The following is a 14557-nucleotide window of genomic DNA, read 5'->3' on the forward strand; positions in this document are numbered from 1 at the left end:
TTTATTTTTCATTAAACTCATAGTTAAACCAGGTGATGAAAGAAAATCGAGCAGTATAAAACGACAAATCCATAGCTCATAAAGGGCAGTCTAGTAGAATTGTAAATAGATAATTTTATTGCTTTATCGTAGTAAGTACTTGAAGATGTGTTGGAATACTTTCTGCAGCACCTCTTTTTTGAATAGCTAAAGAACTTGCTGTTGTTGCAAACAAGGCAGCATCTGCCAAACTTTTTTTTTCATATAATTGACTTACAATACCACCTAAGAAGGTATCCCCAGCTCCAGTAGTATCTACAACTTTAATTCCAGAAACAGCTGGTAAATAGCCTACAGTAGGTTCATTTTTTGAACAGAATAAGACACCCCTTGACCCAAGAGTTATAATAACTGTGGCACTATTTTGTTGATTAACCAACTTCTTTTGAAAATCTGTACACAATGTCTTATAAGCTTCAATAAAATTTTTTTCAATTGCTAATTTATAAGCAGTATGTTCTTCCTTTGGATATACACTTTCAACAATTTGCATAGCTTCAATTTCATTAACAACAAGAATATCTGATAATAACCATTGTTCCCTTGATAGTTTTTTGAAAGGAGAAGGATTATAAATGATTTGATACGTTGACCTATTTTCTTTCAACCATTTCATGATTGAACAAGGATCAGGGATTTCATGTTGAAAGACGATATATTCATCCTGTTCATCGTTTTGTAATGACTGTAATGACTGAGGAAACAATTTTTCTAATTGTGTCGGGGTATAGACAGATTGACCATTAGCACCTTCTGCAATCAAGATTCTATTTTGACCTGTGGCTTCTTCTACTAAAATTGTGGCAATACCAGTTTGATAATTGTCCAACACTGCTAAATCTGTCACGTCAACATTATTTTGCTTTAAGAGATCAACTAACTGAGTACCAAAAGAATCATTACCCACTGAACCAATCATTTTTACTTTATAATCCAAATTTTTGGATTTTAATTTTGCAATTGAATTACATTGGTTTGAACCTTTACCACCTGGATGAGTCTCAAACTTGTTTGCTCTAATGGTTTCACCTGATGATGGAACAAGATCTGTATAAGTGACCAGGTCATAATTTAAAGATCCGATAACTGTAATACCCATTTTTTGCTCTGTTTTTTATTAATTTTAATCTATTTTATCTTTATAATCGCAATTGCTTCTTACCTTATTAAGGACAACCCTTAACTTTTATATAGGTAAATAAATAAGGAATCTATATATTTTTATTCTATCCATACTCTTACCATTTATTAAATTTATATCCCTATGGAACTTGTCCAATGGAAAAGTTTGAAGTGAAAAAAATGTACGGAAATGGAAATTTGCGGGGTAACCAAAACATACTGACGAAAGTGGCTATGTAGGAAAAAAGAAAAAAAAGGGGTTGATTAGTACGTCATAACAGAAAGAAAGACCTAATTTATATATAAAAAACGCGAGTCTCACATTTTGCTCGTAATTATATCATATTTAACTGAAAAAGGGAAATAAACAAGAAAATTGTTTATTAAGAGTAGACTCTTCTAAGAAAAAAAAATATAAGAATTTAAGCCAGGAGTATGGATTAGGTAGACTCACTTGATTGAAAGAAGGAAAACATTTTATATTAATTTACAGTTGTTTGTTGTCTAAATCAATTCTGATTATTAAAACTCAAAAAAAAGGAGACACGTATCCATAAGCAACTCCTATCAGCAAATTACAAAAAAAAGAAATTAGAAGGTAAATACAAATAACACTGTTTATATTCCATTCAACACTTAGTAACTCAAGCAATACTCAACAACTATTGTATTTGTCTTTTTTTTTTTTTTTTTTTTTTTTTGGATTATTACTCTTTAGTTACATTTCGATATTGATAGATAACATTTATTTCATAATAACAGGGTCCTAACTAAGCCAAAGACCGAGAATAATTATGATTTTCCGAGAATAACAATAATAATATGCCGAGAAGAAAAATGCCGAAAAAACAAAGGTTAAAAAAACACAAATTAATATATGTGTCTGAATATGGAAGAAATATATCCCAAAGAAGTAAACAAAGCCTGGACGGATCTGGACATTTCTTCTCCATTTTAGACGATCTAATTTCAGGATTTCAAGATATATTGATATGTCCTAAATGGGATATCATTAGACATAATTAAACATAACTAAACACAATTAAATAAAGAAGCCTATTATGATAAGAGAATACAGCTTAATAAAGGGTATTTGTAAACATATTGCCCACTGAAAACAAAGCTGGGTTTTAGCTTGAATCAGAAACGCCACAGGAGCCACATATAGGCACTTAATGGAAAGCAAATACTTTATCAAAAGTGTCAAATGAAGACGGAGGTGAGGTAGGTAATGTGTAGGCTATAGTAGTCAATTACGTTTAGTTTATATTGATGACAAGGTGCCTAAATTTAGACATGCTTAACATTAGCTAAGTTTGATGATAAATAAGTTGGAGTTCGGTTTACCGACCATGGGTCAGTTGGGGATAGCCTAGTATCGGCCATAATTATATCACTTGGAATAATTACTGGGTAATCACATGATGCTATGTAAGAGGCAAATGATTGCCGAGAAATGTAAACAAGGGCGGTATTTAATTTAATCATCAAAAGTCATTGGTAATCAGCACATCACAGTTACTAGTGATGCAGATTACGTTTAGTCTCTTAATAACGGTAACTTATACAACCGAATCTGATTTACGGCACTCTCTAGGCAAGGGTAGAAACTTTAAAGACAAATCAAAGGTGCCGAACGATGTATCAAGTAGATACATTAGATTTCCTAAGTTCTGCCGAGATAAAATGAGGGGAAAATTGTTTTTATTTAAGAATACTGTTAAACAAGAAAATTGATAAACAACCTTATTAGCTAATTAACCAGTAATTAGATGGTATCGGAAAAAGACATAGGAGGATGGGATGGACACAGAAGAAAAGTGAAAGCAAAAAACATCAATAACAACAACAATAACAACAACAATAGCAATAATAATAATATGAACAACAACAACAACAACAACAACAACAACAACAACAACAACAGCACAATAAACTATTTCAAGTAATCATTCTATGATAGGAACCATCTGGAAATAAGGCAAAGGAGGAAAAACAAAAAAAAAAGTCAACATCAACAGCAATACAAAGAAGTGCTGGATGTAGTTAGTATGAATAGGAACAGCAGCATCTAACTTTTGCGGAGGATCCAAGACTTCTTCCCATGGTGGAGAACTGTCCATTATTAACTAATAGTTGCGAGAGCTGGTTGGCTCTTAAGCTTGGAAAATTCGAGAATATGGGTGTTGTAGTTCTTGAATATTTCTTGAGACACACAATATCAATGTTCTTCATAGTGGTCGCTGAGTTCCTATAGCCTTTAGACTAAAATGCATCCATCAACACGGCAAGATTCCTCTTTCTGCCACTCACATGTGCCTGAAGTTGCTGACCAAGCTGATAGATCTGCGTGGAGCAAAAATCGCTCAGTCCTTATGGTACTACTACTATATGGTGATTACTACTATCACCTTTACTAATGTGTATCCTGCCATGCATTGTAAATAACAAAGAGGCAAGCAAATATTATCATCTTCCCAAAACAGAAATTACTTGATATAGAAATGTTCCAAAACGAGCTATCGGCTGAATCGGGCGTTACAACTACTGTTTGCGGCAACCTTTCCTAGGTGGCTACGGGAAGAAGAACCGTAACTTTTCCCGTGTGCCACATATTCAATTCCACTTTACATCCCGAGAGGGAAATTTCATGCAAAGTAGCAGTTTACGAGGAATCTAAATCTAGATCTGAGTAGTCAGGCCTACTAGAATATTCGGATAAAAACAATAATTACAATAAAGTGGACGTTTCATCGCAAGTATTTTTTTTCTTTTTCTTTTTTATTTTTTTAGATAGACAGCTCTAGTTTATTTGTTACCTTTTCTAAGTGAAATAGCATGTTTATTAGAGACTATTTCAAATCAATTAAGACAATTCTGCTTCGATAGATACCGAGATTGCAATTCAAACCCAGTCTGAAAAAAATAGTTATATAACTGCTTTCTTAACCGCTTCTTTTTCTTCCAAAAGACTCTTTTCATTTTAAAGGCATTAGCCACACTTGGTAACTTTATTTCATACATCCTGGAAAAATAACCAGAAAAAGGAAAATAAATAATATAGGAAATTATACGATGTGAAAGAAGAAAGAAATATTATTCCCCAGATCTGCGACAAACGTATCACGTATGGATATAAGATCTAGCTAGATATGGTCGTTCTTGGTCACTTTTTTTTTTTTTTTTACAATATTCTGTTTTCAATACTATCATAAGACGAACAAATTATTGAAGCTCAGACTACAACAGCCTTCACATACATTATTCATTATGCAAGCCTCGTTAGATTGCCAACACAAATTTTTGTCAATTTTTGAAATGAGGTTATTCGACAAATAAAAGGAAAAGAAAGTTAACAAGAATGACTGTTAACGCCATCACTTAAATCTAATTTTTTTTTTTACTTCACTAGCAAAGGGAGCCAAGTGAATGCCATTAAAGCTTTATTTCAGGCTGTTCTACCCTTTCATAAATTTTTTGTTGTTGAAATTATCTTGAACTTTTTAATAATCATTAGAGTTTTTTTTTTTTTAAATGTTACAATTTTAATTTACCTCAGAGTATGCATTTGTACTTTTTCAAAGTATACCATACTTAACTTTTTGTATGAGTTACCAGCGGTATTAGCATATGCCTGCTTAATTTTCTATCCAGCATAAAATGAAATACCATCATTATTTTACCCCCCACTTTTCCCCATTTACTAATTAATATATGGCTGATGTTATATTTTTTCTAAATTAAACAAGTTGTTCAGAATTCCGACATAATTTAACCAATTAAAGTATCGACTTTGAAAATTTCAGCCTGAAGTAGAGAAATTCCCAAGATTTTGTGCATTACTCAAATATTTCCACATATGGTATACTATTTTTTTTTTATCAGATATACTTTTGTGAGTGTAACAATACTTGCTCAACTCAAAATTATCTTAATGTATGTTCATTGCATATAATGTTTCTTAATTCTATCAGTACTAATACTTCTACTAGTGTCTTCTTCAATCGTTTAATAGGAAAACTACAACATAAACACAGCATAATATATTGTCTTAAAATGGGTTTTCATAGTTTCTATTCGGTCTAAATCCTTAAATTTCTCTTTCCAAGCCTCTTCCCATATATTTAACACCTATCTAAAAGGTTGATTAATATTTCTAGGGGATGCTGTTTCATTATTCCTTCAGTTTAATATTTTGCTTTCTTATCATAAATCTTTCTATACTTACCTTACACCTACAATATTCATGCCACTTTAACAAGAAATTTCTACGTACAAACAACTTTCTTAATTCCATAAAATTATTTACTGTCACCACGTATCAGCTTGAAGCTATATCAATAAATTTTACACCACTACCATACGCACAAATAATCTTAAAGTTATATTAACTGCTTATTGAATTACAATTCAACTTATGGAAATGCAAACTAGTTTCCACAGTTTTGTTGCAACTTAAGTGAAGCGTTTTTAAAATAGATTTCGCATTCAAATGATATTGCGTTTAGGCAATGATCATTGTCAATGGTATACTTCTCTAAAATAATTTTAATTGTGCGAATTTAAATTAATATTCCTTCTTTTTTCTCCACTAGCATCATTTAATCATTCTTACAATATTTAACAATTTCCATATTCCAAGTTGTTTAGGATATAATATGAGTTTTTTAATCGTTAAGCATTATACTCCTTCTTCCAATACAGTTTTTGATTCTCTTTCGAAATTAATTCTTTCAAAAATTTCATAACAATTCCATTAATTTTGTTTTAAATTGTACACATAGCTTCATCCAAACAAATAATCAATTTATCACTACATGACTGGCACTTGAAGGTACAAAGTGCTTGGATTTTAAATTACTTCTTATTACACTATACTGCCTTTATTATATCCATCTACTGGAATATATTATATTATTGCATCGATTTTTTTTTTATATTTTTAATTAAAAGGTTAATTGCAAAATTACCAATAGGCATTATTTGTTTTTATGGTTATTCTATGGATAAACCCGTTAAACTACCTAATGAATTTCATTTAAATATTTAACATTTATTGAATAGAACTTTGCGACATTTAATCAACAGCTAGTGTAATTGACTTCAGAGTTCCTTATGCAATATGCTACTAATATCATTGTCACTTATTTTTGTTTGTGTCCTACAAAGGTATGAATATTTATATATATAATATCATTTTATGAATTAATAAGAAGACAAACTTCAATTACAACCTATTGAACTCTTTCTCGCAAAATTTATGGAGAATGTTAGGACTTCATATTTCTATTTTAAAATGCAGGTAGGCCATATTCAAAATTTTCAATCTTTTCAAAACTACCAGTTTTAATAGACTCTTCCAATAGTTCTAACTCTCGAATATCTCTTGGAACAATAAATGGCATTAAGTTCATGAATTTTCTTAAAATATTTCGAACTTCTTCTAATACATCAAACCTGCCCAACATTATACAAACGTTACCTACCACTACTAATGTCCAATGAATTCTGAAGTTAGAACTATTTGATACTGGAATAAATTTCCATGAAAATAAAAATTCTTTGAATAATTTTTCATAAATTTCACCTTCATCGGCATCATCATCTACATCGTAGCTATTATTTAATTTAATTATAGCTTTGCTACGAGATTTCTTTTTCATCTTCCTCTTTACCATCTTATGCTCATCACCTACATCGCCATTGTCTTTTTTTTTCTTTAAAAAAAAACACCTAAAATATAAGTTTAATGCAATTATACAAGCTCTATGGCTGTAAACAATTGCAGTTTTCCTTCGAATATCAGCAACTTTTTCAACAACTTTCTCAATATTTATATTATTATCCAAATATTTTAAATCTTCCATCAAATTTAAACCGAAATCATTTAATTTACTTTCTATTATTGGATTTTTATTCGTCAATCGAAGTTGACAGATATTTGCGCCAGTAATAATGATATTAAAATCTTTCTTCAAATTTAAACTCATTTGGAATAATTTATGAAATATTAAATCAAAATCCATAACGTAACCGGTGATTAAATTGAATTTTTTATTATATAATGACAAATTATTATCGGTCACTTTTGAGATTAATGCATTGCTGGGAATATAGTCCATTATTTCAATTGCTCCACCTTTATAATTCAGCAAGAAAGATGTTGCTTCCAGATAGTTTAACCACGATTTACAATTTTCAAAAACTGTAAAATATTCCAACTGTTTTTTACTTTTATTAATAATATGGAGACAACGTATCATTTCTTTTAAATGTAATTTCCACCCCATCTGATTACCATTTTTAAAACTATTAATAGAAATCTCCCCAAATACAACCAAAAATATCAAGTCATTTATTGTATGCTGCTTATTTTCAATGGATTTAAGATAATTATAACATGATTTTAATGATGGTAAACGAACGTACCTATCCCAAATTGGTGATAATTTTTGTTGTTTTAGTTTTAAAATCATAGTGTGATTATCTTCAATCTTTTTGTCGATACTATTAAATAGATTTTTGGGATTATAGTAATAGTTTTGAATTATAACAGATGCAATATAGATTATGATGTGATGCAATGACACAAAATGCTTACCAATCTCCCACAATTCTTTCAACTCTTTATGATACTTATCATCTGGGAAAAACTTCATGTGCCCATTCATTGAATTGGCAATAAATATTTTCCAACAGAATGCTAAAAATTTATTTTCATTTAAAATTTTTAAATTGTTATTGGTAATATTATTAAAATCATAATTCGGACTTTCTATGAGCTCTCTAAAAGGATCATCAAAAGCTATTTGCTCTGTATTACGGTCCATAGCTAGTCCACGTAAGCGTATTATATCATTAACGGTAAAGGAAAATTTTTCTGGTAAATTGAAACTTTTTTCAAAATATTCTAAATCTATATTCAAAAGGGTTAATCGATATAATTCTGATCTAGGTATAAATAACAGGCCATTGATTGGTTTTTCACCTTTAATATCAACTAATAAATCAATATTATTATTTTCAGGGCTAGTGTTAGGGCTATTATTTTGTGTATTCATATTACTTGGTGCAATTGAATTTTGAGAACCACTCGAAAGTTGAATTGGATTGCTATACATTGTAAATTGCTTTATTTTAATATTACTTTTTTTCTTTTTCTTTTGATCCACATTACCTGCATGAGTATGAGTGTTATAACTAGGCGATGTTGATGGTATTCTATGGACAGCACCTGTTGTTTTATCTTGGTTAAATTTTTGGGCTGAATTTTTATGAAATGCACTTTGTGGAAAAACTGATATAACTACAGATCTATTTTTGTCAATATTATGATCGATATTTTTAATATTTCTAATATATTTTTGTTCTTTGATTGGAGGTTTTTTAATGAAGTTGTCTCTTGTATTTACGATCTTATTAACGAAGCCACCTTTATACGTACATATTTTGTTTGCTTTTATACATTTTTCACAAAAGGGTTTCGACTCATCACATTTAACATGGGCTTTTTTACATGGTTCACAGCCATGCTTTGAATATAATGTTCCTCGTTTATTAAGCTGCGTATTATGATTATGGTTACTCATACGCGTTTTGATAGATTTATTAAATTATTTTTGTGTATTTTCTTTTTTCCAACTTTTTTTTGGTTAATTGAGAACTATGATCCAAGGGTAAGTGAGTTTCTAATCTTCTTCTAGCACTATTTGCTTTTCTAATTTTTGAGACTGTTGTTTGGTTGTTTTTCTAACGGAAATTAGAATAATTCAAGTATTAGAAATCTTTAGATCTACCAGAATCTATAAGAATATATATCCTTCTAAACGTTAATTGTGATTTTCTTTTTGATCCACCACCTTTCCCCAATTATTAATGACACTTTTAACGTATTTACTTATTCAGTTATCGATGCGCTTATAAACCCAACGAATTAAAGAAAAAAAAGTCAAACTATACCAGGTAAAGAAACACCACAAATAAAAAAAGAAAAAAAAGCTTAGATACTCATGTACTATTCTGTGTGGGTTGCTTACGTGTGTTTAAAATAAATATTAACAAATATTGAAGTGTAATGATCAAAGATTAAAATGCGCTACAAATTTTCTCACTAATGTTTTTTTCCTATAGAATTATTTATTAAATGGAATACGAAAATAACATCTATTTATGTTGAAAAACCGGAATCTATTTAAAGTAAAGCTTGGTTAAGCAAAGTAACAAATGACGAAGCTTTCTGATTCAAATTTAATGGTTACCAAATATTTCGAAATAAACAACTTAAAGAGTATAATTTACTAAAAATGCAAGTTTATTGCAGCAACGATTGGTTGAATTCTATCTGGCTGAATCTTGGAGCCTATAAACTAACTTTACCAAAATTACGAATCACATTAACACAGATATAAACAAGTGGAAATAAAACAATAAGTGGATAACTACCAAATTTGACAGCCTGTAATGATTTCGATAATTATTTTTTACGGGAAAACTACAAGAATTTAAACATCGTCATCCATAAAATGAATTTCTCCTAATTCAGTAAGAATATTTTTCTCAAGAGAAAAAATCACTAATCAGCCTTATCTTGATGATTAGAACTTCGTGGTTGCTTGAGCTTTTTCATTTACTGGTTGCTATTTCGTAGCACAAATTTTCCTTTAATTGGTTTATAAATTATATTCCAAAAAAATTATTTCTCCATTAAGTGGCCATTGGCGGGATTGATTTCCTAAATTAGAGAATAGTATTTCGATTTCAGTTCCTACAACCTTAGAGCAAACTACAAATTTAATAAATGGTTTGATCTGTTATGTTGTAGAGTTTTCCATTGTGGTGGTATTTTTATTGCAATTGTACAATATTTATTTCTACACTTGTTTTTTGCGAATCAAGAAATATATTAGAAATGAAATATTTACTAGTTCAAAGGTAATTTATAGTTTCCTTCATGGCCGAAACATTTAGGAAGGCAGACCAAGATAATTTACGTCTGTATTAGGAGAAAACCGAGATAATTCCATCTTTGTTATTTTGGCTCGAGATTTTTCTTTTCAAAAGATTACTAGCTGTTTTGATTTTGTACTGATCAGGAATCTGGTAACCTCTTGTTTAAAATATTTCCCACTGGAAGATCTTCAAGGAGTCAAAAACTGGAGAGTATTCTCCGAGGTATGCTCAATAGTATTATTCTTCTCATGAATATTAGCATTATAATTCTCATTAGTATTAGTATTAATATTATTCTCTTGGTAGAAGAAAAAGACATATTTCGGGTGGATTTTTTTAGGCAAGTTTATTCTGAATTGTACGATTCTACAAGATCATATTCTTGTAGGGTAAATATTTCGACCCCACGTTTCTACAGTAATAATACAGTGCTACGGTAATTCATTCTAACGAGTATACACCAAAAAGATTTATCAACCGCAGAACAAGTTCTTCTCAGAATAACTACATAGAGGACGCTAATGGCACACGCATATTTTACTTCATCTTTTCCTTGAATGTCTCTTTTCTATTACAAACTTACGAGAATGAAGTAGCAAGACACTTGTAATAACTACTCTGTTCTAGAAAACACCCCTGGATGAGAAAATCTTTTGAGAAGGCGCATACCTTTTAGGTTGTCCCTGACATCTAGCCTCAATCGTTCCTCAATATCTTGTAGTATTTTTACTTATTGTATCTCCGTTCTGCATTGCTTTTTTCTTTTTTTTTTTAGGTTTTTTTTAGGTTGATAGTATGGTCTGATATGCTACCTATTGTATAACATCGCTAATAAGGTGGTATTTCCATTAGTGTTCATCTTCAAAAAGTTTCGTCTTGTTTAGGCATTGTTTTTCCTTTACGTTAAGACGGCGATAAAACTAACCAAGAATTACTTATTTGGAGAACGTAGGTAACTTGCCGAAAGCCACTAGGAACTTATCTTGTGCTAGATATTCTTCGTGCAGTTTTCATTTTTAGATTTAATTTCAATGAGGGTTAACTTCTTCTTCTGGAATAATTCTTGCCAATCGAGTGAACGTTTTGGAACATTTTTGTTTAAACTAGTTTTACGAATTTAGAATAATTTTGGTATGTGTAATGTCTCAATCCGTTCTTGGCTGTAGTTGATGGTGGTAGCGAAAGGAATCTTTACATAACTTGAAACTAATAATGTCTGGATATTAATATAAACAAATTCCACTGGATGGACTTTAAAGAATAATGAGATTACTGTGTTATCAGTCATTTTACAGTAACTGACTATCCTTTCTCTTTCTTGCTAAGCAAAGAAAGGGTAAATAAATAAATAAATAAATAAATAGAAAAATTGTTATAATGTAAAAGGAAAGAAAAAATAAAATAATTGAGAAATATATTAAAAATTGGTATGCAGTATTGTGTACAGTACTTTAAAATTGATTGAAACATATAAACGATTCCAGAAAGGTGTGTTATTAAGGAAAGTCTTTTGATTTTTTTATTTTAAGATAATATATATCTCAGTCATCTTAGCAATAAATAGTAAAATTTCATTCTGGTTAGGAAATTTTTCAAGAAGTATTGAGCCATCATACATCGTTTAAATAGCTTCTATTCGGATATATATCTTATTGAAGTTTATACTATTATCTAGTGCTTTTCTTTTGATTCATCCTTATATTTAGTATTTTCTGTATATAGTATTTAATTGTATTATTTAGTCTTTGTGAACTTGCCAATTATTGACATATAATTAACTTTTAAATTGTTGGATTGCATAAGTATTATTGATAAATAAATATCTTAAGATAACTATACTACTATTGACTTAAAGATTGATTTACAATATGAACAAAGAATATTGAGCTTCTGATATTGAAAGATAACTCTAACATCGTTCAAAACAATATATTTATTATTTCAATAAAAGTGCTGATCATCACATGTATCATTCCTAACATAATAACTATGACTTATTATTCTCTTCATGATTACTGTGGAAGAGATTTTTTCAAAAAAAGCTAAAAAAAGAGCTAAACAAACAAAACGAAAAGTATAAATTACTCCTAAATATATGAAAAGAAGGAAATATTTCATGCTATACCTTCTTTTTTCTATATTTTCGAATTTTTAACTTTAAATCTTAAATTTTTAAGTTTAGAGTTTTGAGTTTACAGTTTATTTTTTAACCTTCTTTTTTTCTTTTTTCTTTATTATCATTCCCAACTCTTATTTGCTTAATATTGACATTTTAGTCAATGTTCTATCCTTCGTTGTTAATTTTAATGAATCACATAAAGAGAGTTCACCAATTTTTGAATCTTTATAGAAAGTTCCTCTATATGCTTTAATTTGTGAAGGTAAACAAGTTACGATTAGAATAAATTTTAGATAAACGTTATTATTGTCATTAGTGTTAGAAGATTTTTCATTAATTAAATTATCATCTTCATCAATTATTAAAATTGAATCATTAATAATGTCCATTAAACTTGGAGCGAATTTTATTGAATTAGTTGATAATTTATCAATATCAAAATGATCATTTATTTCTTTAAAAAATAAACCAATATGAGAACTACTATCACTAATTCCCATATCTGCGTGATTAACAATGCTGTCATTTATATTATTATTTGTAGTATTATTTTTCAAAAATAATACACCATAAGAGGTTAAAAAGAGATATTCTAATTCATGATTTTTAATTGGCACAGCATAAATCTTATAAAAACTATTGACTAGATTCAAATTCATTTTTAAATGATTATTTTCATCATTTAAAAATCGAATCATTTGTTTCGAATTATTATTAAACTTAGAATATAAACCATTCATATTATTATAATCAAAAGTATTTCTATCATTTCGAAATATATTATTACAAAGATTTAGAGTAGTAGTTGACATTTCCAACGAAGATATATTGAAACTTGACAATAATGAATCATAAAGAGATATGGAGTTATACTTATCAACCAATAAAATACCCAATTTATTTTCTATTGTTGAATTCGAGATAGGGTCTATATTATGCGAAGACGGAATGAAAAGTGGTTCAATAGATGTCGTTGTGGTTATGGAAGTTATGATTGGTAAGAAATCTATTGTATAAGAATTATTTTTATTCAATGAAGAATAATCATTTTGATTAACAGTTGTAAGATTTGTCAAATCTAATTCATCTGAATGATTATTATAAGTTGGAGATAATTCTTTATTAAATAGATAACGAATATTATCATTTGTTAATTGTTGTGGGTGGATTGAATTTGATCTATTTAAAAAATTAGCGGAATTACTTAAAAATGATGATCTATTATTATTATTATTTGATTTTTTCTTTTGTTTCCAAACCAAGAAAGTTGACAAGATAGCAGTACCATCTCTCTTGGCAATTTCGTCCCAAGTAATGGAGTTGATTTTGATTCTATTTTGATTAGTGATTGAATCTAAATCATTCGATAAAAACCAATCGTAGACTGAATTATAACCAATCAATTTAGCTAATTTATTAAAATTGATGGGTCTTGTTGTCTTGGAAAAAGTTTGTAAATGATGTTTGATGGAGTTATATGATTGAATGAAATGAATAAATCTTAAGGGTAATTGAATTTTTCTAATTGAAACAGTGGAAGTGGCAAACGAATTCTTTGGAATTGTGGTGATTATAAAAGATAGGAATTTTAAAGGATTCAATTTGAATGAAATGATATTACCGTTACCGATAAAACTATAGATGGAAGTTCTATATGTTGGTAAATCTGGAGGGTAAATATCATTGTTTTCTTGCAAAGATAACGAAAGAAATGGAGAATGGGTTAGGTGGGAGTTATCCATACATGGTAAAAGAAAATGTGTCATGGGACGATCTCTTGTGTACGAGATAATATTTTGGAATAAAGTTTCTTCTTGAGTAAACTGCATTATTGATACATCAGAAGGCGAGAAATCTTGAGTAGGCAAATATGATGAATGTAAGTTTAGAATGAAAATGTATAATCTACCGGAACAAGTACAGCAATATAATAGCCCATTATTATAGTTTAAATCATTAATAAGGAACTCATTGGCAAATGAGGCATTGAAATCTTCCGGAATACATTTTAATAAGAAATCTGGTCTCAAATCTAGCTTGTTTTGTATTTTGTAATTAATGTCGCATATAATTTCAATAAACCCATTAGATTTGGCTATAATTAAGATATCGTTATTCTTGAACTCAGGATCATTCGAATGCAAAGTCAAAATCGATTGAATGCTGATATTCTTATCTGAGTTTGTAGAACTTTGGTAATAAGGGATGACCGATAATCTATTTGTTTCTTTGTCGAATTCAAAGATTCTATGGCCAGATAATGTGTTTTTCTTGTTATTTGGAGTTGAAACTATAAAATTGATTGATGACATATTATTAGTATTGAAT

General features: G+C 29.2%; 3 protein-coding genes across 3 annotated transcripts; all 3 read right to left on the bottom strand.

Moving 5' to 3' along the window:
• Positions 1-115: 115 nt before the first annotated feature.
• Positions 116-1138, bottom strand: RBK1 (putative ribokinase; the record flags this gene model as incomplete). Its single annotated transcript, XM_004182532.1, has 1 exon — positions 116-1138. The coding sequence occupies one exon, from the start codon at positions 1136-1138 to the stop codon at positions 116-118; it is 1023 nt and encodes a 340-aa protein (XP_004182580.1).
• A 5314-nt stretch (positions 1139-6452) lies between these two features.
• TBLA0J00620 (Zn(II)2Cys6 transcription factor domain-containing protein) lies at positions 6453-8750 on the bottom strand (the record flags this gene model as incomplete). The annotated part of the gene is made up of 1 exon (XM_004182533.1): positions 6453-8750. One exon carries the CDS (start codon positions 8748-8750, stop codon positions 6453-6455), a length of 2298 nt encoding a protein of 765 aa, XP_004182581.1.
• A 3610-nt stretch (positions 8751-12360) lies between these two features.
• Positions 12361-14541, bottom strand: GID12 (Gid12p; the record flags this gene model as incomplete). Its single annotated transcript, XM_004182534.1, has 1 exon — positions 12361-14541. The coding sequence occupies one exon, from the start codon at positions 14539-14541 to the stop codon at positions 12361-12363; it is 2181 nt and encodes a 726-aa protein (XP_004182582.1).
• Positions 14542-14557: the final 16 nt, after the last annotated feature.

Source organism: Henningerozyma blattae, chromosome 10 (genome assembly GCF_000315915.1).
Source record: "Henningerozyma blattae CBS 6284 chromosome 10, complete genome".
Lineage (NCBI taxonomy): Eukaryota > Fungi > Ascomycota > Saccharomycetes > Saccharomycetales > Saccharomycetaceae > Henningerozyma > Henningerozyma blattae.